General features: G+C 53.9%; 1 protein-coding gene across 3 annotated transcripts in view; it reads left to right on the top strand.

Annotated features, from left to right (window-relative positions):
- The first annotated feature begins 934 nt into the window (after positions 1–934).
- The window catches only part of Arrb1 (arrestin beta 1), a 71,689-nt gene continuing 48,027 nt past the window's right edge, over positions 935–24,596 (top strand). Inside the window, exon 1 of one of the 3 annotated variants that reach the window (XM_016000725.2) lies at positions 935–1,093. In XM_016000725.2, coding sequence (XP_015856211.1) covers positions 1,074–1,093 — 20 coding nt within the window. In that variant the 5' untranslated portion in view covers positions 935–1,073. The remainder of the gene's footprint in view (positions 1,094–24,596) is intronic. The other 2 variants (XM_016000728.3, XM_016000729.3) reach the window with 2 other exon arrangements.

The following is a 24,596-nucleotide window of genomic DNA, read 5'->3' on the forward strand; positions in this document are numbered from 1 at the left end:
ACAGTAGTAGGAACTTGAGGAAAGTCAAGATTTCCAAGGATACCAAGGAAGATGCAGACAGTAGGCTCTGCTGGACACAACTGTATTCAGGTGCCGGCCCACAAGAACAAGTGAGTCCCTTCAACCTGTGGACAGGTCCCCTGCTGGCTTTAGGACCCAGCCAATACGCATGAAATGGGCTCTGAGATGGCTGGAGTCTAGAGTCACCATTGCAGGTAACCAACCTAGGCCTGGGTGCTATCAACGATGATGCTACCGGCCTCCCACGGGTCGGCTCTCGGTCCCTTCCTTATCTCCAGTTCTCACCGCTTCCTCTTTCGGCCTGCCCCTCCCGTACCCTTTCCACTCTCATCAGCTCTCCAGAGTTGCAGTCCGCTGCCCGCCCCCACCCCTTCTTCCTGTCCCCGTTGTGCTGTTGGGTGGTATCTCTCCAGAAGGGCGGGGGCGGGGAGGGTGGAGCAAGGGCGAAGGCCTGGCTAGGCTTCTGGAATCTCTCGCTGTCCTCACGCCGGGGCGCCGCTGTGGCTGGGCCTCGGAGTCTGCGGATTTTCCGCTTTCATCTACCCGCGGACACAAAGGCCAGCCCCTGGCGTGCGCGGGAGACGCGCTCGCACCCACGGCTGTGCGCACACACGCACAACTGCACAAAGACGTGCACACCTCTGCATACACACACACAGACATACACACAGACACTTTCCCGACAGCTGCGCGCGCGCGCAGCCGTGCACACTGACTCGCACTGGCACGCGCTCGCGTGCACGCGCTCGCGTGGACCAGCCGCGGTCGGCCGCCCAGCCTTTACTCTCTGGGCGCGCACACGCAGAGCCGCGCACGGAGCCACACACGCGCGCTCACACCCGCACGCTCCACGCCCCTGGCGGCGGCCGGGGCGCTGTGCTGCTCGAGCGACGGGCGGGGACCCGGGCGGGGGCGGCGGCGGCGGCGGCGGCGACAGCAGAGGAGGCGGAGCGGGGTAGCCGGGAGCGGGCTGGCCCGCGCTCCTCCTGGCGGCCGGGGATTTTCCAGCCTGGGCGCTGACGCCGCGGACCTCCCTGCGGCCGCCGTGGACCATGGGCGACAAAGGGACACGGTGAGTGCGGGTGGCCGCCCTGCCTCGCGCGCGCGTGGGGACGACCTGGGCGAGGGCACGGGCGGAGGGTCCAACCAGCGTCACCCGGGATCTGGCACTCTGTTCTCCGCCCAAGTCTCTTGTGTGGTCGCTAGCCAGGACCATGTGTAAGGACCGAGGCAGCCAGGGTGGGCCACCCCCTCTGGCTCACGGCCCCTGGCTGAGACGAGCTCTCACACACCCTGCACTGGCCGGCAGATTCGAGGACGCTCCGGGGCGGGCTGACACACTACACACATGCTCATGAACACAGGAGCACCCTCCTGCTGGCACACACTGACAGCACTGCCACACTTCGCATTTGTGACACGACGACGTCACACACGGTCTCTCTCCTCGCGCGCGCACACACACTCGTCTGTCAACACATTCTTGCTGACAGTCCTGTTAGCACACACAGGTCCCACTAGAACACGCACCAGCTCTAACACACCCTCATGTCGCTGCACACATGTGGGCATACACCAACACCCATATCCTGTCGCTTGGATGCTGCAAAGCGCGCTCTGGCTGGTGCACGCAGTCTGTCAACCCTCGCTGACGCGACACCGACATGACATGATGTAGCCACATGTCTTAGAGACACACCAGCGTTAACCACACTGCACGTCAGAAAATGCCTGCGGGGCCTGACACCCCCCCCCGGGGGGGGGGTTGGATACAATCACTCCTGACTCCCCAAGGCAGGACTGGAAACACAGGTCACAGAGTGGAGGTCTGTCTGGGGCCTGGAAAGGCAGGTCCCTTTCACATGGCTTCCTTCCCCTCTGACCTCCAAAGCGCACAGCTGGGAGCTACGAGCAGAGGGAAGTGGGGGAACTGTGTTGGAGAGCCTCCCTTGAAAGGAGAGGTGAGGCCCTCAGGATGGAAGCAGGAGGGCTAGGGGTGCAGCGGGGAAGCTCTTGGGGTCAGCCTTATGACCCAAAGCAACCCTGGACAGGTTTCTACCATTTCACCTTCCTGGCCCCTGAAAGTCTCGCTGCGGTCCTGCCTGGCCCTCCTCTAGCCTTCCTGCACCTGCTGGTTTTCATGGCTTTCCTTATCACTCACCTTTGTGTCCTTCTCTCTGCCTTTACCTCCTTTCTTCCAGTATTTATTAAGCCCCTGTTGTATACTGAAAATAGCATAGGGGATCCGAGATGATCAGAGAAGACACATCCCCGTTGTCACATGCTGGGACCCCTAAACAAATGGATTGTTCGATCACTGCTAGTTGACACTCTTAGCCGTGTGTGAAAGGGGAACCAGGGGTAGAAACTGAGGCACTGAGGTAACTCAGACACCTCATGTTTAGAAACTGCTTCCCACCAGCCTCTCTACAGAGGCTCCTCCAGGAGGTTAATTTTCCTTTTCTGGTTTCCCCAAAGAGGAACCAAAGAATGAGAAATGTCTCTTGGCATGCTTAAAGGTCAGGAGGGGGCAGAGGCCAGAACCCACTGTGTCTGTGGCTCTCCTTGGGCCACTAGGCACTGTGTGGACCCCAGGTGTGAGGACTAGCAGGGTCTCCGCACTGTACAGAGGCACGGCCTTGGGGGACTGCAGAGGGCCATGAAGCGTTTGCATTCACCTTGAGGCCCGGCCCCTAGCAGCTGGCTGCCCAACACCGTGACCCAGGCCTCCGTCCTTGGAGGAAGGATGTGAGACTCTCTTCAGCCACATCCATCTCCCCACGCAAACCCTCCCGACCTGTGAGGTCAGGCTTTGCTCTGGCAGGACATAGCAGGCGGTCAGCGGCCATCCCTTCTCCTTTGTTCTGCTGTGCTGCTGGTGACCAGGGTGACTCAGCCCTGCTGGGCCTCTCTGTAACTAGGGGAGAATTGTCACATGCCTCCCTGATAGCATGAGTTGTCACAGGATGAGGACATGTGGGCTGCCGGACACCTGTTGGAGAACCTGTCTGAGGCCAGAGCTTTGCCCTTGACTCCCTCTGCTCTGCTTCTAACTCAAGGGCGAGCCTAGTATTCCCATCTGTAAATTGGAGCACTCAGAACTTTGGTTTTCACGGTTCCCAGGAGCTTACCGAGGTCACTGGATACAGGAGCAGGAGCTGCCCAGGCCTGGAAATATGGTCTGACTAGATAAACTCCACCAGTCCCCGCCTGTCCTCCCTGCACCCCCTCCCCATCCTCTAGAACTTCAAATTCTGACACTCCCTTTCTAGACCTGTCTGGATAAGAAGGGCAAAATCACAGAGACGTTGACCATTGCGTTCCATTAGCCATGAGACGTTACTTTGTGAATCGGAAAGGACATTGCAAACACCCAACACTCAGGCTCTGGAGTCTTCACGTCTATCCATCTGTCTCAAATTTCCCCCGCAGAGGAAGTGATAATGAACATTAATCAAAACGGTCACCATCCTCTGGGAGCCCCCTGGGTCGAGAGAGAGAGAGAGAGAGAGAGAGAGAGAGAGAGAGAGAGAGAGAGAGAGAGAGAGAGAGAGAGAGAGAGAGAGAAGTAACAGGGCAGGAACATGCTGGCTCCGAGATGGAGGAGGCCCAACAGCGGTCCCAGGAGCACAGGTCCAGTCATTAAACAAGTGGCTTCTTGGTACCCTGGGGCTGGAGTTTTCAAAGGTGAATCCCCAGGAGATCCATCCCCAGGGGCACGTGACGCAGGGCACAGCACTGTGGCCGGTGGAAGAGGAGTCCCCGCCAGAGCTCTGAGCTGCATGTGGCCTGAAGCTGTCCCGGGTAGTCAGAGCGGCTGAGATTTACCTAGAAGCCTGAGGAGGTGGAAGAAGGAAACCGGAGCACCCTGCCAGGCCTGGAGATGTGAAAGGTGGCCTGCAGCCTAGGGGTGGGTTCCAAGAGGTGAACACTGGCCTGTCATCCCCAGCCTGGGACTGTCAGGCTTCGGGGACAGCATTTTTTTCTCCCAACACCAGGGGCAGCTGAAAGGAGAGGGTAGGGTGATGGAGGGGCAGGCATGAATCTTCTTCCTCTTAGACTTGGACGGGGGAGGAGCAGGCCTAGAGGCAGAGACACTCTAGGAAGAAGCTTCAGAACTAAGGCTGCGGGGAGGATGGGGCCGATCAACAGCATTTAGACAAGGAAGTGGGACCTAGAAAACTAGATGGTTGATTGGATCTTTGCTGCCTGTCTGGAGTTAGAATTATGTTCCTAGGGGCAGGAAAGATGGCTCCAGAAAGGTCTGCTGCTTAAGCATGAGGCCCTGAGTTTGGATCTCCAGAACCCACATAAAAGCTGGGCATGGCGGTCTCTAACCCTAGTACTGGGGGTTGGGGGTCAGGAGGGGAAGGGCTGTGGAGACAGGCATGTTGCTGGAGCTCTCTGGCCAGCCAGCCTAGTGCCCAGGTTTAGCAAGAGACTCCGTCTCAAAACAGGGTGGAGAGTGTCTGAGGGAAATAGCAGATATGAACTTCTGGCCTTTCCATACATGCACATCAGCACATTTACAAGAAGTAGGTGCATAATCTCACTGTATTCCTGCCACAGTTTATTAAATTAGAAATTGCTGTTCCCATTTTAAAGATATGGAAATAAACTAGGAGAGAGGAAGCATGTCTACCACCATTCAGCCAGCTAGCATCTGAACGGAGCTCTCTGTGTCCATCAGGTCCTCTCTGCTACTGTAGACTCAGAAGGAAAGGGACTTGTCCTATCCACAGCTGGCCTTTCAACTGCTCCCAGCTGGTCCTACTAACTCGAAAAGTGACCTGAAGGATCATCTTGAGGCAGCGGGAGGGATGGAGTGGAATCTCCTTTGCTGCAGATGCTGATAAACTTCCCCCCAGTGTGTCCCCCTACTCCGCCCCAGGGAGGGAGGGCGGCTGTAATGGGACTCGCAATCACCAGCTCTCCGTGAACCTTGGCTGTCTTTCTTGAGGTGGTTAAGCCCTGGGTGACCCTTCTTGGCTAGAACATAGGGAAGTCCTGTGGCTTTGGCAGGAGTGTTCCTGGGTTGCTGCTGGGCGTGGCGGTGAGCCTGGCCCAGTGTCCCTGATTTCCAGCTGGCCTCTGGGCTGCAGACTCCTTTGATGGCTGGTGTCCTTTCAAGTCTGGACCTCCTGGCCCGAGACTGAAACCTCTAGCTGGCATGGGCTCAGGGGTCCTTAGTTGTGGGCTGGCCTCCTTCAGGGCCGTTCTTTCACACGGGCAGTATTGGTTGAAGACAGCAACAGGGAGATTCAGGGTGGCCTCTTGACCGCCACTGGGCTATCCATTCTACCGCTTGCTGGGGTGACACGCTGACTGTCTAGCTAAGGTCCACATGGGCGGCAGGGGAGCCAGGAGTGGGCTGAGCAAGACGAGGGAGGCTTTGACAGGTTCCTCTGGACCTCAGGCTAGGGCCAGGGGCAGGTGGGGACTTGACAGTCTTCTGAGTGGACACTTGGAGGCTATAGATGACCTTGGTGTCGGGAGAAGGGAGAACGTGACAAGATGGCAGGGACAGCAGAGCCTTGCAGAGCCCGGGTGTGGGGGGGTGGAGAGAATCAGCAGACAGCTGAGGACAGCTGGGCCCTGGAGTCCCAGAAACAGCAAAGGATGACAGAGGCCAGAGGAGGGGGTGCAGCAAGATCCTCCTGTGTAGCCAGGTGGCGGATGGGAGTCTGGGGTTTGGTGGAGGGGGAGGCTGCACATGAACACAGTAGGCAGAGGAGAAAGGAGGAGCCTCTGCTTTTCTACGTGCCTTCCAGAACTCTTGGTCACAAAGCACTTAGATCAGCGAGGGCTTCCCAGAGGAATTCGGGTCTTGTAGGGTGGCCTGTGAGCTGGCCAGGGCAGGCATGCTCCTGGAGGGAGGGTCCTCTGACTCCAGTGGAGGTCTGGAAGAGCTTCCTGGATCAGGTGGCCCTGAGCTGGGTGCTGGATCTCAAGGAAGGCCTAGGTGGTAGGAGGGTGCCTTGGACAGAAAGAAGAGCCCATGCCAAGGTATTGATTGACACTAGCTCAGGTGGGGGACTGGGAGGGCAAGGCTAAGAGGGATGCCGCTCTGGCCTGAGGCACTGGAGGAACCCAGTAACAAGCATAGTCTGGGGGCGGGGCTTGCCTCCCCGTTGGTGAGCTCTTTTTGGTTCTGGCTAAATCTGTGTCTTGTCTGTTAGGCCCACCAGCCTTCAGATCTGGTTCTTGGAAGATGCCTGGCAGTGCTTTTTGGACTAAATTGAACTCTGTCCTCCACGCTCTGCTCTCAGCCCTGGGGCCCCTCTAAGTGCTGACGTAAATGCCATCTCTTCCATTAGGGATCCCTCAGAACCAAAGCACTGCTTCTCACACTGGTCTGGGTGTCCTGAGAAGGGGACCATAGCTCATTTAGACCGGGAGGTCCCAGGCAGAGGCAGTAAGTAGTACTCTTTCAGACTGGAGGCTGCCTAGCAGACAGTGTCCCCACTTCCTGGGGCATGGGGCTGCTGAGGGTGAATCTCATCACTATATATATATCCTGGGACAGAACAAGTGTCCTCCTGGCAGATTCCGGGCACTGCCCTGCCATGTACAGGATGGATCCTGTCCCCAGGGGTGGGTGGCTTGATTCCTAGCTTGGGAGTGGAGACTGGGGGTGGGACAGGGTGGCTGTTTTGAGAGGGGAACAAAGGGTTCTGTTGTCCAGCCCCTTCTCGGCCTCCCTCCTCAGAGGAGCCCTGGCTGGGTCATCTCTCAGGAGACAGCCTCCTCCTTCCTGGGACTGGCCCATCTCTAGAATTCCCTCAGAGGAACTCCTTGTTCCTTCTCAGGAGACCTGATGCCAGATGAGGCCCCGGGAGGCCAGGCCCCAGGGGCTGGACCTCACAGGTCCCTGGAGGTCTGTGTAATTGAAGTCAGTACTGAAAGGATAGGGCCCTGTCTGGTAAGGTCCCCATAGAGCTTGGGTCCCAGGGAAAGAAAATTGTTTACTAAAGAGCCTCAGCAAGTCGGGGGGCTGTGGCAGGAGTTAAGACTTCAGTTCCTGAGCTGTGGGGCAGAATGTCCCTTCCATGGTGGCCTGCGGCCTGTGGATTGACAATGGGTCCCCTTGATGCTTCTGCAGGGCCAAGGGAGTAGACCGGGATGGCCCTTTCTAGGAGCACTCCAGTCCTTGTTGACTGGTCACTCACTGCTGTGTGACCGAGGACATGAGATTCACCAGCTCTGAGCCCTCATGTCCCTGTAGAAGTCAATCAGCGTGCATGTGTGAGGCCCTTCTCTTGCATTCTGATGACTGGCTTTTCTTCTGGGGGCCAAAAATGGGGGGTTGGACAGTTCGGGTCTCTGTGACAGATTGGTGAGGCAGAGACTGTCAAGCAAGCAGGTCCAGGGTATAGAGTCCACAGTGATAAGGATGCAGAAGGATGTACCTCCTGCTGGCTTCTGTGGCATTAAAGGCTTCCTTTAGTAGTGGTCTCCACTCTCTGGTCTCATCTCCGGCCTCCAGGGACATCAAATCAACTAGTTATTGGCAAGTCCCTGAGGTCAGTCGCCTCTGCTAGGCTATTTCCTCCTGAGCATGTTTCCCTCTTCCCTTCAGCCCCCTCACCCCGACCCCAGACAGGGTTTCTCTGTGTAGACCAGGTTGTCCTTGAACTCACAGAGATCTGCCTGCCTCTGCCTCCCAAGTGTTGGGATTAAAGGCGTGCACCACCACCGCCCGGCTCCTTCAAGGGTCTTTGGGGATCACGTCCTTCAGGAAGCAGCCTGAGTCTCTGTGGTACTCTGGGGGCCCTCTTCTAGGCTGGTCTCTCTGACGCTATCAGGTCTATCGATCAGGCACGGATTAGCTGCTCTTGGGAAGAACCAATTTCCGGGTTTCAAATCCCACCTCTGACACTCAAAAGCTGATTGTCTAACCAATTGTTTAGCTAATTGTTGCTCCCTGTCTGGGAAGCTGGGAGGAGGCTGTCTGGAGGGGCAGGTGATTTGAAACAGGTCTAGCTCAGAGTCCTGGCACAGTGTCAGGGCTGAAGGTGAGTGTTGAAGACTCTCCCTGGATCAGCCTTCCTTACCAAGCTGAAGCTCCCCCAGGGAGGGAACGGCTGATTCACTTTTCAGGTCCCAAAGGCCCCATCCTCAGTACACAGGGGGTGACCTGGCCCCGCATAGTGAAAGTCCTTCCCGTTTGACAGGCCCGGATTCCTCCAGGAAGCCCTCCGAAGCTTCCCGATCTCTTTGCCGTCTTCTCCTGCACACACTTACCTCTCTCCCTGCCCACACTTTGTGATATTCTCGAATGAAGCAAGGACACTCTGCAAGGGCACCTGGCCCAGGTTGCCTTGTCCCTGTATCTGTGCAGGCCTGGCATGGCCCTGAGCTCCATAAATATTTGTTCAGTGAAAGAAGCTGAATGTAGGCGTTTCAGTGGGAGATGTCCTCAGAGAGGAGAGAAGGATCTCGGAGTAGCGTAGAGCCACAGGAATTAGATTAGGCTCGTGGCCCAGAAGGCAGAGGTCATGGGATGGCCAACTTTCTCTCCATTAAAAAAAAAACAACATAGTTTCTGATCTTGGAACTTCCCGGCAGGGGGTGGGGTGTGTGTGTGTGTGTGTGTGTGTGTGTGTGTGTGTGTGTGTGTGTGTGTGTGTGTGTGTAGGTTGGGGGGGGTGGCTGCCGGCGCTGCTGCTGCTGCTGCTGCTGCTGCTGCTCCCTCTTGGTAGCAGCCCTCCGAACATTTCTCTGCTTGTCCAAATCTCTGGTAGGTACTATGGATTAAACCCCTGTGTGCGAGGCAAGTGCTCTACCTCTGAGCAGCAGCCCCAGCCCTGTTTTTGTTTTGAGGCAGGGGCCTTAGCTCAGGCTAGCCTTCATCTCCCTATATAGCCAAGGTTGATCTTGCACTTTTGGTCCTCCTGCCTCCACCTTCAGAGTGCTGGGATTACAGGCCTGTGTCAGTGTGCTTGGTTGATGTGGTGCGGGGGATTGAACCCAGGGCATCGCTCGTACTAGGCAAACACTGAAACGCTTCGTCAGCTGACCTGTATCCCAGCCCCAAATCCCACTTCTTAAGTGCCCCGATGTGGAACCATCTTCCCCTGACCCTCAAGCGTGGGCTCCTTCTGTCACGCTCATCCTCAGACGTCCCTGAGCCTTTCTCTCTCTGCTTTGGACAGTAGCATGAGAGCAGCGAGTCCCACTCGAGGGTGGACATCTGGGTCTGGCAACAGTACACCCAGTGTGGTTTGACCTGGCTTGAGGAGGGGGCTGTGGCTTCCCATGATCTCCCTGGATCAAGGAGCTCTTTATGCAGCTCAAGAGCCTGCCTTGGCTGGCCGAGCCGAGGACGCCCCATTGGCTGCCCAGCGGGCAAGTGCTCAGAACCCACCTCATTATAAGGCACAGAATTCTGGGCACTGGATCCAGCAGGCTGTGGTCATAATCAGCTAATTAAACCACCCAAGAATGGATGTTTGGCCCAGAGGAGTGTGTAGGGGGGTTGAGGAGGGTGGTGAGGCCGGGGGAGAGTAAGAGGGATGGATGCTGAGAGCTGAGCCTGCAGGGCAGAGCTGGGAAGGGGAAGCAGGAAGCAGGGGGAGGAGCTGGAGAGCAAGGGAAGGGGCAGGTGCAGAGAGGGTGCCCTGTGGGCAGAGCACCCGGGTACAATGGGAGCCCGAACCCCACTTCCTCAGTCTCTCACGTCAAGGCAAGGTGCTCTTCCTCTCTAAGCCTCAGTTTCTCCATGTGTCAAAGACGAGGTGGGAGAGGCCTTGGCCTAGGAGGTCTCTGGGATCTCTCCTTGTTCCTCAGGTTCTGTGCTGAAGGGAGCAAGTAATGCAGTTCCCTGCTGGAGCAAAGGCGGAGCCTCCAGCAGCCTGTGGTGAGGGAGGAGCAGACAGTGCGGTGCTCTGCTGGAACCTGTGGGTCTGAGCAGCCCTGGGCCGAGGTGGATGGGAAGGGGAGGCTTGCCGTAGCCCAGCTCGGATGCTCTCCCCAGGTCATCCTATCCCCAGGCTGAGTCCTGCCACTGTCCTGTGAATCCAAATAGTGTCCTCAGAAAGGGACTGTTTTAAGTGATGTTCTCTCTCTCCAGGGATGGAGCAGTCATTTTCCATCTCTAGAAATTTCCCGGGTAGTACTCTCTGTCAGGGTGTGTGTGTGTGTGTGTGTGTGTGTGTGTGTGTGTGTGTGTGTGTATGTGTGGTGCGTGTGCGTGTGTGTGTGTGTGTGTGTGTGTGTGTGTGTGTGTGTGTGCAGTGTATGTGTTGGGAGGTAGAGCCCCAAGGTTTAGGGTGTGGATTTTACAGTAAGATAAACTCAGCTACTACCCTCTGAGCTCTCAATATTTCACTATCATGACCTTGGTCAAGGGCCTTGGACTCCCTGGGCCTCAGTTTCCACCCTTGGGAAGTCAATGCACCTGTCTATTACACTGGGTGGCTATGGGCCCAGAGGTAAGGCTTTGATACAATCACTATTGTAGATGGGATGGTGGTTCACACCGTGAGCCGAGCACACGAGAGGATTGCCTTGAATTTGAGGCCAACTGGTTTTTGAAATAAAGGGGCCGTGAGATAGCTGAGCTGGTGAAGGGACTTGCTACCAGGACTGACTACCTGAGTTTGATCTCTGGAACCCATGTAGTTGAAGAAGAGAACCCGTTCTCGGGCACTCGAACACAAATAAATAAAATGTGATATACACGTCACTTGTTATCGAAGCCTGGGAAATGGACTTTGGCCTAGCCTATCCCCTCCACCCATCCCTTCCCTGTTCTTCTCTTTGCTCTCCTGACTTGCCCCTAGCTGGTCCAGGCCTGTGCACACTGCTGGGTGGAGGTTAGTGGGGTTACCCAGGGCCAGAGAAGACCAGTCAAGACAGGAAAGGGAAATGAGATTGCCCAGGGCCAGCGCTGCAGGGCTGGGGTGGGGTGCCTCTTCTCTGGCCTCTGCCTGCCAAAGCCGACTCTCTAAGAGGAAATGGGGAGAGATTGCAGAGCTAGAAGCTGGAAGCAGTTGTGGAGAGAGCGCCCTGGCATCCCAGACTCAGTCCCAACTCCTTGAGCCCTTACCCTCGTTCACAGGCCAGAGCCTGGTTGGCTGCCAGGGAAGCCGACAGGCCACTTTTTCACACACTTGGAAAACAACAGCCCTTCCTGGTTCCCAGCATTCAGCAGGAAGGGCTGGAGAGATGTCAGGAGGTTTGGGGGACCAGCAGCACAGGGCAGGAGTCTGCCTCTGTTTCCCCAGCCTCTGGCCAGCCTCAGAGTTGGGCTGTGACCTGCCCCCAGCAAGGGCCTCTGACTTGGAGGACGCCTAGGAAGCTGGTTATGTAAGTCAGCAAGACTCCCCGCTCACTTCCTCCTTCCCTCCCTAGTGAGGCCCTGCAAGCAGGAGGCAGGTGTGCTGTGCTCCGACTCTCTAGGCCCAGCAGGTTGCTGTGACCATCCTGTGCTGGGGTGTGGTAGGCGTGGGGGTGGTCTCTTTGTCCACACCCTGCGGGGCAAGCCTTGTGGGCTGCCTCAGTGCAGGCCTCTGGGTTGGCACTGAGCATTGCCTCCTCCCACACCCTGAGCAGTCTGAAGCTGCAAAGCTTCATTAGAGGAAACACAGGGGGCTGCGGCGGGCCTGAGATCATTTGCCTACAAACTGCCCCCAGAGGGGAGCTGGCCTCTGCAGCCAGAAGAACAAATCGCCAGCATTTTTCGGTTTGTTCCGTTCCATTCCACAAACATTTCTCCAGTGCTGGCCAGGCGCCAGACCTCTGCTACAGGCATGTCCCTGGAGTGGCTCAGCCTACCACCGTGGACATTTAAGGAGCAGTTTGGCTTCATGCGACACCTAAGGGTGGACTGTGTTTCTGTGGCTGGCATACTGGTCCTCCTGGAGCTCTCATGAATGGAAAGCTGGCTCCTTTCAGGGATGGCTTATTCCCTTTTAACTGGGCCATGCCACTCCCCCCAGGAGGTGCCGATGAACATATGTTTCTCTGAGCATTTTGCCAGGCCCTGGGCCCAATGCTGGACACCTGAGATAGGAAGTGGAGGCAGCCTCTCACAGCATTTGTATGTGGGGGGAGACAGAAGATACATCGCTGTAACATTCTTAAGAGTGGTAAGGGGTATCCGTTTATAACTGGAGACAGCAATCTAGGGTTAAGGCTGAGAGTCTTCTGTATAGAACAGGGGACACTCAAACATGCTGTGGGAGAGTCATTTGAGAGGCCCCAAAGATGAGCTTGGTGGTCTGTGAAACAGGCCGTCATCTGTAACTGGAGATCCCCCTGTGCTAGGTGGAGGCTCATGGCTTTCCACAGGAGTTTCTTGGGAATGCAGATTGCTTCAGGACAAAAAACAAAACAAAACAACAACAACAACAAACCAGAGTGAAGCTAGTCACGGGAGTGCATTGCTTCTAATCACTCGGGAGGAAGAGGGAGGCAGAAGGCTGCAAGTGTGAGGTCATCCTGCTCTACCCTGTAAGCTCCCGGCCAGCCAGGGTGACATAGTGAGTCTCCTCCATCCTCCACCCCCCACCTTTTCTAAACAAAACCAAAACAAAAGGGTCAAGAAATCAGGGTGAAAAGTGAAGGTGGCCCAGAGAGTATTTTAGTGAGATTGGAAATGAGGTGGGCATACGGGCAGACACTGGGCAAGCAGCACTGGAAGCCAGGTCTGCCTGGGGTCTACCCTGGTGGCAGGCAGAGATTTCAAAGCTTCTCTGCAGCGGAACAGACCTTGCAAGAGGCCATTGGAGGTTTCCAGCAGAGTGCAAGGCTGGGGAGCTAAGTCTTAGGAGAGACAGCTCTGGTTTTGGGGCCATGGCCAGGAAGGGGCATGTCTGCTGGTCTCTATGGTATAGAGGGCCATCTTTAGGGACTTTGAGGCCAAGTGGTGTGGCAGAGAGGGCAGCAGGCTGGGGTTCTCACCTCCTCACACCTGTATCCGTCTCTGAGTGAGATGCTCAAGTTCCGGGGAAGTGGTACCCGTCTTCTTCACTGGAGTGTCTGTGCTAATGAGAGCACCCAGCATCTTCACAGGGCTCACCGGGTGGGTGAGATTTTTGTTGCGAGTCTGTGCAGCCCCAGGGCTGTGCGAGAAAACTGAAGCATTTAAGAAGACTTAGTAAGGAGAATTTTGATTTTTTTTGGCAAGGTTTTTTTTTTCCGATATCCTAAAAAGGACAAAGCTGATGACACGTTATAATGAAGCAGCTAATATGCACGCCGCTCTTCCTCACACGCAGCAGCGAACTGCCTTCTTTGCAGCCACTCGGCAGACATGATTGAAATCACCATTTTGCAGAAGGAACTCTGTAGTAGGGAATTTTCAGAGGACTATAATGAGCCCCGCCCAGGCCACAGATGGTCCTGGGTTCCTCCAGCCTCAGCTTCCTTATGAGTGAGATAGTAAAACAAACAAACAAAAAACCAAACCAAAACAAAACAAAAATGTTGGGCGATCGATGGTGGTGCACGCCTTTAATCCCAGCACTTGGGAGGCAGAGGCTCGTGGGTCTCAGTGAGTTCGAGGCCAACCTGGTCTGCAGAGTGAATTCCAGGACAGCCAGAGCTACACAGAGAAACCCTGTCTCGAAAAGCCCCCCCCCCAAAAAAAAAAAGAGTAAGTGAGTATCTGGAACAAAGGTGACCCGAGCTCATCCTCCCTGTAGAGAAACCCATTCCCTGCGGTCCCAGCTCAGACATTCAGTCTGAATGATGATGATAATGATGATGATGATGATGATGATGATGATGATGTGTGTGTCTTATAATGATGCTCCATTCCACCAGCTTCTGGCCTGGGCGGTTCTACTAGGCTTCTGCCTGTCCTGCAGCTCAGTATAAAGCCTTAAGCAATCCCTTCATTCAGAAACACACCAGACCGACCTTCCCAGCTTAAGAGATAACCAGTTGCTCCCTACAGGAGCATCCATGACTTTCAGGCGGCACCAAGAGCCCTGCAGTTCCTGTCTCTAACTGTGGACACTGACTTGACCTCAGTGGCCATTGGCTTTCCACACCTTGTGTCTCTATTAGATCAGGCTTTTTGCCTTGGCTAGCCCTTCCTCCCCCAATTGTTAGAACCTTCTTTATATGTTGTTTTCAAGGCACAATCTCACTATATAACCCAAGCTGGCCTTGTACTCGAGATGATTCTCCTGCCTCAGCCTCCTGAGTACTGGGAATGAAGGTTCATGCTCCCATACTTGTCTCCCTTCTTAGGACTTTCCATCTCCTCCATCCATCACATTTGAGACAGGGTCTCAGGCATCCCAGGCTGGCTTCAAATTCACTGTATATTCTAGGGTGACCCTGAATGTGTGATCCTCCTGTTTCTGCATCCTGAATGTTGGGATGCAGGCATGTGCTGTTGGAAATGGGTTTATGTATTGCTGGGGATCGAACCCAGGGCCTCCTGCACATGAGGCAAGTGTTCAGCCAACCGAGCTACATCCCTGGCCCGCCTTCCTTAGACCTTAATTTGAACAGTTGCTTGTGCACCTTTTCCAGGCATGGAGCTTTCTCTTGGCTCTGTGCCCCCTGGAGGAAGAACAAACAGTCCTCGCGGTCCCTTGGCACCTGACAGGACTCCTTGGTGGCGCTCTGTCCCAGAGTGGGCTACTGATAGAGAGAAGGGTCCTCCGTCCAGTTAGAGGCTGTCCTTGGGGTCGGAGTCGGCTCAGAGGAAGTGGGCCTGAGCTGCTGCCCCAAAGGAGAAGCATCCTTTCTTTCTTGATGCCTTCCTGGTCCTGGTGCAGGAAGAAAGCAGACAGGACCAGCAGAAAAGGGGAAATGGCTATATTTTGAGCTGGGGTTTGGGATCTCCTAGCCTGGAGATGAACAAACAAGGCCCAGGCCTTTCTTCTTCCTTTCCTTTTCTTATACTCTTTCTGCCCACATGGGCTGTGCAGACACTGACTGCGGAACTGACTTTGAGGCCGTGTGCATGCTGGAACTCACCCTTCCCTTTATCTGTCTTGCCGGATCTGAGTTCAAGTCTTGACAAACACTTGGAGCTCCGTAACTCTGGGCAGGTCACACCGCCTTTCTGAGCCTCGGTTTCTTCTGCATACCACAGAATGGATAACGCCTTCCCCACAGGGTGGTGTCACTCTGCGGGGGGCGAAGGACTGAGCAGGTGTCTTTGATAGTGCCTGTTTGTGGAGCGGAAGCTACTCTCAGGTCAGAAGTCTCGAGAGCATTGACTGTCACCTGGGCCAGGGCCAGGCTCATAGCGCCACACCAGTCTTCTTGGGACTGGCATTTTTGCACCTTAGGGAACCTCCCCCACCCCCAGCTCGGTGCTGAGCACACTGGGACCAAGGTACTGTCTTGGTGACTCACTGTTCTATTGCTGTGAAAGGACACCATGACCAAAGCAACTTACAACAGGAAGCAATTAACTGGGGCCTTGCTTAGAGTTTCAGAGGGAGAGTCCCCGGCCATCATGGCGGGAAGCGGGGCGGCGGCGGCGGCCGCAGACAGGCATGGCAGCAATGTGGGAGCTGAGAGCTTACACCTGATCCTCAGGCAGAGAGGGGGTGGCTGGGCCAACCATGGGCTTTAACACCTCAGAGCCCACTCGCAGTGACACCCCTCCTCCAACACCTCTCAGTCCCCCCTAAACAGTCCACGGGCTGGGAACCAAACACTCGGACACATGAGCCGATGGGGGCCATTTTCATTCAAACCACCACAGTTTCCTACTGCACATTTTCCACGACGGCTTGTGCTTGAGGTGTATCAATGACTTCATCATTGGTGCGGGACAGCGAAGGGACCAGGACAAATAAGAGCAAATACTGGTCTGTAGGGTGAGTCAGGAAGTGAAAAAGCGCCTGGAAGGCCCAGAAGGTGGACAGTGAGGACAGGGCCGGACAGCGGGACGTGAAATGTGCTTGGCGGGAGTGGAAGGACGCAAGGCCCCGATGGTTGTGTAAGGCTGTGTAAGGCTGTGTAAGGCTGTGTAAGGCTCGGAAACTCGCTTCCGAGGTCTGGTGCACTCTTGGATATCTCAAGAGAAGGCAGTGGCCGGTTTGCTCTTGTTCAGGAAGATCTGTCACGAGTGCCCAGCCGCTCTTCTGTCCCAGCAGCTCAAGCCCTTTCACTCTGTGGACCACTGCCCTCTGAAGTGTCTGCCTGCCGCTCCTCCCCTCCAGGGCTAGGGTGGGAGCCGGGAGAGGAGAGCTTCAGGCCGTGCTCAGGTCCGGTTTCAGAAACGAAAGGCTCAGTTTCTCACATGGTTACAGCCTTTCCACCTAAGTGTGTCAAGGCACTTGCAGAAAGCCCCCTGGTGGGTGTGTTAGCGCATACTTGGTAGGCACTCACTGTCTCCTTTTGCAAAACAGGACGAAACAACTTACCCTGTCTAGCTGCTGAGACTGTGGTATGTGCTAGCTGGCAGGCAGGCTTCTTAGCTACTCTGAGTTGTAGGTGCAGCTAGGGGCAGATCCTGCCAGCCCACTCACGGGCAGATCTTCTCAGGGATGTGCGTCAGGATCACCAAGAGATCCACTGGTGTGGCCTTCGAAAGCAGCAGGGCCTGGACTCAGATGAGCTTGGCTACTTCCGAAGCTGTGGCAAGACACACAGACAAGACACACAGACCTGGACCATGGCAGGGAGGCTTTCTGCATCAGAAGAACTTCCTCGGAGCTGGAGCGGAGCTGGAGCCGCATCTGTCTGTTGGGCTGGGGGCAGGGCCTTTGTGAAGGCGGGTTATGCTCAGATCGCCTCTGGGCCCTTCCTCCAGTCCCGAGGCAGATTTACTTCAAGACAAAGCTGCACCCTAGCTTCAGGCCTTCTGCGCTCCAGGCTCCTCCCAGGGCCTCTTGTGTCCCAGGACTCAGGGCCTTCCTGAACTTTGACAAAGAAAGATCATTTGTGTTGTTTGTTAGTTTTTTATTTTTCTTTATTTTAAGCAAGCTTCTTGGATGGGGGTATAGCTCATGTACTTGGCCCTGGGTTAGATTCCCAGCACCCACAAACGGTGTAGGGGTGCATGTCTGTAATCTTAGCACCTGGGAGGTGCAGGCAGGACAAACCAGGAGGGTGACACAGGCTATCAGCTGTGGAGCACAGCTGGACTGGGAAGGGACTATCAGAAACCGATGGGGCTTTCCACGGGAAGGGGGCTAGAGGAAGCCTGGCCTGGCCATCCAGCAGCTGGATGAAGTGTCTGGTTGCTTTGGGGCTTGTGGACGCTTCCGGGGCAGCTAGCTGAACTTCGCTGCTCCTAAGGAAGCCAGGCGATGGGCTATGCTGTACTCTAACGAAGTCCCAAGGGGGCTGCCTGTCCTCCCCCAACCTCAGTGTCCAGTTTAGGGGAGAAAGGGAGGAGAGCAGGTTAGAGGCTGCAAGGAAAGATCAGGTGCCTTGTTATGGGCTAGGTTTCAAATCTCACGTCTAATTGGTTGTGATGGTACACACCCGTAATCCCAGCACCAGGGAAGCTGAGGCAGGAGATCAGTTCAGAACCATCTTCAACTACATGGTGAGTCCAAGGCTGGCTCTGGCTATATGAGACTTCATTCTCAAAGGAAAAAAAAATAAAATCAAATTTCACCTCTTCTGCTCATCAAGTCAGTGAATGCTAAATTTTTAAATAGTTATATAATTTTCCTGAGCTTAAAAAAAAATTTCATCTTCAAAGTGTCCTTCCTGCCATGGGGGTTGTGGTAAGCCTCAAAAGAGATAATATGGGACTTCACAGAAGACCTGGCACAGAGTAGGTACTCAGATTGTGCCTCGCACACCGTCCCAGGACCCTCACTAGCTTGTATTCTGCACTTTTCCCCATCTGCCTGTGCCCCGAGTCAACGTGTACTCCCTGGGTTTTGTTTAGGTCATCTTGTGACCTTCCACAGCCTATGTACAGGGCCTTTGAGACACTTTGGAAGGATAGGTAAGAAGAAAAGAATGTTCTTTTACTTAAAAACTCCAGTACTGTGCACCTACTGTGTGCTCCTGCCAGGGGCCTTCTGTGTGGCTTTTGCCCTGCCGAGCTCCAGCCGCTGCGACTGTTGCTAGGCTCCCGCAGGCCGGCGACTCTGTTCTCTGCAGAGCCCTGTAATCAAATTGCTGTTGGTGACAATCTGACATCTGCAGCTCCCTGCCGTGGAATGCAAGCACCCTGGGAGCTGTGTCTCCAGGTTCCAGCGCCTGGCACCAGAGGTATGCGACCGGAATTCCATGCTGAGGACCGGGCTCACGGCTGCTTTTCTCTCTCCTAAGTCAAGCCTGCTTCCTTGTGCAGCCCAGCCATTTTCTAGGTGGGGCAAGGCTCCTGGAGAGTCGGCTTCCTCAGGTTCAGATTGGGCAGCCAGATAAATCAAGTGTTCTGCTGGGTCCTGGAGGAGGTAATGCTGGAAGTCAGTGGTTGTTTTCAAGGATTTTCAAGGGTCCTTCCATTTGACCTGTCCTCTGTCTGCCTGGGGTGGAGGGAGGGACCGACAGCACAAACATTCCATTTCTAGCGGACCCTTGCTGCTGGCCTCACAATGGGTTTGGAACTCTGTGCAAAGCTGTTTATGTTTCCTCAGCAGAATTTATTGCCCAGCCTGGCCTTCTGCAATTAATTATAAGCCAAACAAATAACTTGTCTCTGAGAGGCTGGGGCTTGGCATAAACATTTACGTATAGCCAGGGGCCAGCCCAGAGGCTGGGTGCTTCCCTCTGGCCTTGGGAACAGAAGGGCAGGATGGGGTGGGCCCATTTCCGCCTGAGCCCGGGAGGTCCTGTGCATGTGTTCTCTTTCAGTCTTCCAAATTATCCCAGGATAGGGTCCCACTTGTAAAGGGAGACTCAGGCAGAGTTAAGCAGTTTGTTCAAGACCACACATCTTGCAAGCAGTGTTGTCTGTCTGTCCATCCATCCATCCATCCATCCATCCATCCATCCATCCATCCATCCATATTTATTAAGCTCTCATCACGAGGGAAGGGGGTCTGAGGAGGCTAATGGTAATTGGTGACATTCACTACGTAGAACTTTCCTAATGTGGCTGGATTTGTAGGCAGAAGGTGGTGGCCTTGGGACCAGGCATGTGGCTCAGTTACTGGAGTGCTTGCTTAGCATTTATAAAGACCTGGGTTCAAGTCCAACACCACATAAACTGGGCAGGTTGGCCACCTACCTGTAGTCTGGAGTGAAAGCAAAAGGACTAAGTTATAGAGAGTGCTGGGTGTGGTGGTACACGCCTTGAACTCAGCACTCAGGAGGCAGAGACAGGAGGATCTCTGTGAGTTCGAGGCCAGCCTGGTCATATAGCCAGTTCCAGACCAGTTCCAGCTGCACAGTGAGACTTAATCTTTTATTATTCTTATTACTTCTTTTGCTTTTTGAGATTATAGTACAGTTAAATTTCATCATCCCACCTACCCCCATTCTCCCTTCCCTCTTTCCATACCCTCTTTATACCCCTCTGCAGGTGGATTTTCCTTTGGGCCACCAGCTCACAGATAACGATAAGGAGACTTATTATTAATTATGAAAGCTTGGCCTTAGCTTAGGCTTGTCCCACTAGTTCTTATAACTTAAATTAACCTGATTTTATTAATCTACGTTTTACTCTGTAGCTTTTTACCTTTCTTTCATTCTGCATGTCCGACTCCCTCCATGTCTCATTGGCTTCTCCCCTGCACCTCGACTATCTCCTCCTACTTCCCCTCTCTGCCCGGAAGTCCCGCCTATACCTTCTGCCTTGCTATTGGCCGGTCAGCTTTTTATTACGCCAATCAGAGAAATACATTTTTCACACAGTGTGCAAATATCCCACAACACCCCTCCTTGCTCTCTTTCAAATTCATGGCTCCTTTTTCATGAATTGTTACATTCATATATGTATATACATATATATTCCTAAATATAACCTGCTCAGTCTGTTACTTGTGTGTTTGCTTTTAGGGCTGACCATTTGGTATTGGATGAATGATCGGTGTGCTCCTCCCTGGGGAGACGGTTTCTCTCACTCTGAGCGTTCCTCAGTTGCCTCTGGCTCTGCGTGTAGGGCTGAGGTTCACCTCAGCATGTCTGTGTGGCTTCCTCGTTCAGTGAGACCTTATCGAAACCGGAGTTCTGGGGCTCAGCCTTGGCTACATAGGTAGGGACTGTCCCCAAACAGAAGAGGAACGAGATGGCCTATGAGGGTCTTTAGTGGTCACATCTGCCTGTCTTACATGGGGGTGGCCTGGACGTGTCAGCAGAAATAGCTCCTCAAGGGCAGCCTCATTGCTCAACTCCCCAGATCTGGAAGTCTACACAGCTTGAATAGCCTCCACGCTTGGGAACTGTTTTAGACTTGAGATTTTGGAATATTTGCATATATGGCACAACATTTCTTGGGGATGGGACCCCATTTAACAGGAAATCCATTTGTTTCGTGTATGTCTTGTATAGGTAGCCTGATGGCAATGGTGACTTTGTAGGTGTGTGTGTGTGTGTGTGTGTGTGTGTGTGTGTGTGTGTGTGTACGATGAGGACTGAACCCAGGGTCTTGTGTGTGCTAGGCAAGTCCCTACCACTGAGCTACATCCCTGGCTCCAGTTTTAAACCTTTCAATGCCTCTTTGTCCTCACCCTTTGCATGAGGTCAGGTATACGGGTTTTCCCTTGTGGCCTGCGGATGCTCCGAAAGTTTCAGATTTAGGACTTTTAGATTATAGATCATCAACCTCCCTTCTGTTGTGGGGCTAGATGGCTCAGAGGAGGTGTGATTCGGCATGGTTCGAGGTTTAGTGGCAGGAAGAGGTACTGGGGATTCTAGAGCAAGGATGTTTAAGACTGGGGAGTGAAGGCACTGGCCGCCAAGAACCGCTCATCAGCGACTGCTCTATGCTCATCCCCTTCCATGCTTGGCCCGGGTTTTCCAGTTCCCTGTTCAGCCAAACCCAGCTCACTAGTCTTGCTCATGGATCTCTAGAGCCATCTGCTGGGGGCCACCTTCCTCTTTGCAGAGGAAAACAACACCGGCGATGAAAGGCTCAGGCCACTTCTGCAGATTCCCACCGCACAAATGGGGTGCTTGGTCTCTAGCCTGGGGTCCTTGAAACCCTTGACTGGGCAGGAGCACATCCCCAAGGGTGGGGCTGCAGCCCTTGGGCCTCTGTGGCTTTGGGCTATAGTGGAGTCTGGGCTCAGCTTGAGTTGGGCATACCATGTCAGCCCCCCTTCTCGGAGCCTGGGGTGTGGACACAGAAGGTCAGAGAGGAAGGGATGTGTGGAGAGAGAGAATGCTTCAGGGGACACCACATTGGGACGGCATCTAACTCCAGAGGCCAGAGGTTTTGGTTCAAGTTATAACCTGTACCACAGATGACCATTAGTGTTGCAGTCCGGTGATGGGGACAAAATAATCCCTACTTATGGGGTTGGGGTGGGGGGTAGGGTTACAGGTCATACCTAACCAGGGGACCAAAGTTCTGGTCACAGATGTATGGACAGGCAAATTGCGGTATATCCATGCTGCAGAACATTATTCAACTGAAAGGCAATGGAATCCTGACGCAGGCTGTAATTGGATGAATCATCCTGAAGACATCCTGCTAAGAGATAGAAGCTGGGTACCAAAAGCCACGTATTGTATTAGAGACTTAATGTGAAACATCTAGAACAGATGAGTCCATGAGATGGGAAGCAGGCCCTGGCTGGTTGTGAGCAACGGGAAAAAGACTTAATGGGCAAGGAGAGCGTGGAAGTGTGCAGGCAGCAGACAGGGCTCGTGGTTTTGCACAGCCATGTGAAGATGCCAGCTGCCCCTGACTTCTCTTTCTACAAAGGCTTATTTAAAAAGTTACTTTAATTGTTAATTCACTAATTGTGTGTGTTTGTGTATGTGTACATGTGCATGTCGAGGCTGTGGTTAATGTTTGGTATTTTCCTCAGTTGCTATCCACCTTATTTTTTGAGACAAGATCACGCACGGAGCCTGGAGTCCACCAATTCAGCTAGATGGGCAAGTGAGTCCCGGGACCCTTCATCTTTGCCTCCCCAAAGGCAGCGTCACAGATACTCACTGCTACCTCACCTGGCTTTTTTGGATTAGGTTCTGGGTGGTGAAATTCAGGTCCTCAAGTCTGTGTGGCATGCACTTTACAACTGACCCATCTCCCTGGTCTCCAACTGTTTTATTGGTTCCTTACAGCCGTTTGTTGTTCTTATGGGTGGGATCTTACTGTGTCTCTCAGGCTGACCTCAAGCTCACGATCCTCCTGCTTCCAGGTGCTAGGATGATAGGTATGTGCCACTGGGTCTGGCTCGGATTGGTTGTTTTAAATGTTAATGGCATGCTATGTGAGTTTCATCTCAGTGAGTTCGTGTTTTAAGTTGATAACAATCCTAAGAAAGGCGGCTTCTGCTGGGAGGAGGCACAGTGGAGGTGAGACCTAGGACTTAGGTTGAAGCTGTTGAAGTAAGGAAAGTTCAGATCTAAGAGGCTATGGTAGGCTTTCGGTTCAGAGTGGAGCAGTTCCACAGGGGTGAAGACCGACGTTGTTGGTATCAGTCTGTTTCCTGTTGCTGTAGCAGAATTCCCGAGGTTTATTTAGGCTCACAGTTCTGGAGATTCCAAGAAATAACACTGGCATGGGCGAGACTCTGGCGAAGACCTCTAGATGGATGGCATCATGGCAGGCACGTATGTGGGAAATCTCACAGTGAGACTGGGAACCAGGGAGCTATTCAGGACTCTGGCTTGTCCTAACAACTGACTCTTTGATCATGTGTGTATATGTGTATATATATGTGTATATGTGTGTATCCATGTGGATACACATATTTGTGTGGGTGCCTGTGCTCATGTGTGTGGAGGCTAGAGGTCAACCTCAGCTGCCACTCCTCAGCAGCCATCTTCTTCAGGAGTCATCTGTGGTGTTTTTGTGTTTGTTTTCTTCCTTTTGAGACTGAGTCTCTTACTGGCCTGGAGCTCACCTAGTAGCCCAGGCTGGCTCCCCATGAGCTCTAGGGAATCATCTGTCCACACCTACCAGTGCTGGCATTACAGGGAGCTCCGCCATGCAGTCCTTCTTATGTGGTCTGTGTGCTTTCCCAGCTGACTGAGCTGTCTCCAGAGCCCACAGCTCACTCAAGAAGCGGCCTATGGTAACCGCCTTCCTCCCTTCCGAGGGCAGCTGCCTCCTACAAGCTTCTTCCTCCCCCTTCCTTCCTTTAGCTAGAGCCCAGGCCTCATGTATGCAAGGCAAGTATTCCACTACTGAACTACACTCCCAGCCAACCCCACCTCTTAAAGGCCCAGCTCCCCTCAGTGCCTGCACACTGGGAACAGGCTGAGTCCTGGCAGAGGGGCTGAGAGGACACTCAGTTATACCCAAACCACAGCAATCCTCAGGGGCTGGAGAGATGGACCAGTGGTCAAGATGCTTGCTGTTCAACCCTGAGAACTGGAGCTGAGTGGCTCACAGAGGCCTGTAACTCTAGCTCCTAGGGATTTGATGCCTTTGTGGACACCTGCACACACATGCGCATGATACACACATGAGCACACAGATACACACATGCAGACACATGAGTAAGATTTTTTTATTTTTTTCAAGACAGGATTTCTCTGTGTAGTCTTAGGCTGTCCTGGAACTCACTCTGTAGACCCGGCTGGCCTCAGATGCATAGAGATCCGCCTGCCTCTGCCTCCAGAGTGCTGTGATCAAAGGTGTGTGCCACCACCGCCCAGCCGTAAAAGAAAACCATAAAAGCTTTAGAGCAAAGCTGTGTCATCTTGGCCAGGTTTCTTATCATTTGTTTGTTTCAGTTTCCCCGTCTAGAAAGTGGGAATAATAAAGTTTTTATTATGGAAATTTAAATCTTCTATTATGGGAATCTTAGCGCTTTCCCGAGGATTAAATGAGTTAATATTTGAAAGAACTCCACATTGGCAGCTGTTATTATCACTCATTCATGTTTTTATTTATTTGTTCATTTGCTGGGCACGCACAGGGAGCCAGGGCTGGGACTGGGTTCTGGAGACACAGCTGCGTGCGTGACTCAGAGCCTGCACTCAGGAACGCCTCCCATCCTGGTCTAAGAGTCCGCCGCCGCACCTGCAGCCTTGGCTATTGATGAAAAGCCTTCATCGGCTCTTACTTCTCCAGAACTGGCTGAGCGGGCGCCTCCCCTGGGACCCAGCAGGCCCTCTTAATGGTTTTGAAATGTACCAGACTCGGGAGCTGGTGACAAGATTTAAGGAGGCCAGCAGCAAAGCCCTGGGCTTTGGCTTCCCTGCCTGCTGTGGACGGCTCAGAATGGTTCCCAGCATTTCCTGCCCTCCAGCCCTTGCACCGGCACAGAGCTGAGCTGTCCCTTGGGCTTTTGCTGAGGTTGTGAGGACTGGCAGGGGCTGACTCCAGAGTGCAGGGACTGTAGTTCCACAGGGTCTCAGAGGTCCCTGAGAAGTGCCAGGGGCTGCTGAAGAAGATAGCAGCAAGCCCAGAGCCGGAGGGGCTCTGGTGGCTTCTGGCCACACCTGTCCTTAGCAGGGCTGCAGGTTCACTCTCCTGAGCTGGGATGGGCTGGAGCTCTCATGCCTACCGAGACCCGCTTAGTAAGAAGTGAACTGCTTTGTGCGGACTGCCATCTGGGCAGCCAGGG

The sequence above is a fragment of the Peromyscus maniculatus genome, chromosome 1, assembly GCF_049852395.1.
Source record: "Peromyscus maniculatus bairdii isolate BWxNUB_F1_BW_parent chromosome 1, HU_Pman_BW_mat_3.1, whole genome shotgun sequence".
NCBI lineage: Eukaryota > Metazoa > Chordata > Mammalia > Rodentia > Cricetidae > Peromyscus > Peromyscus maniculatus.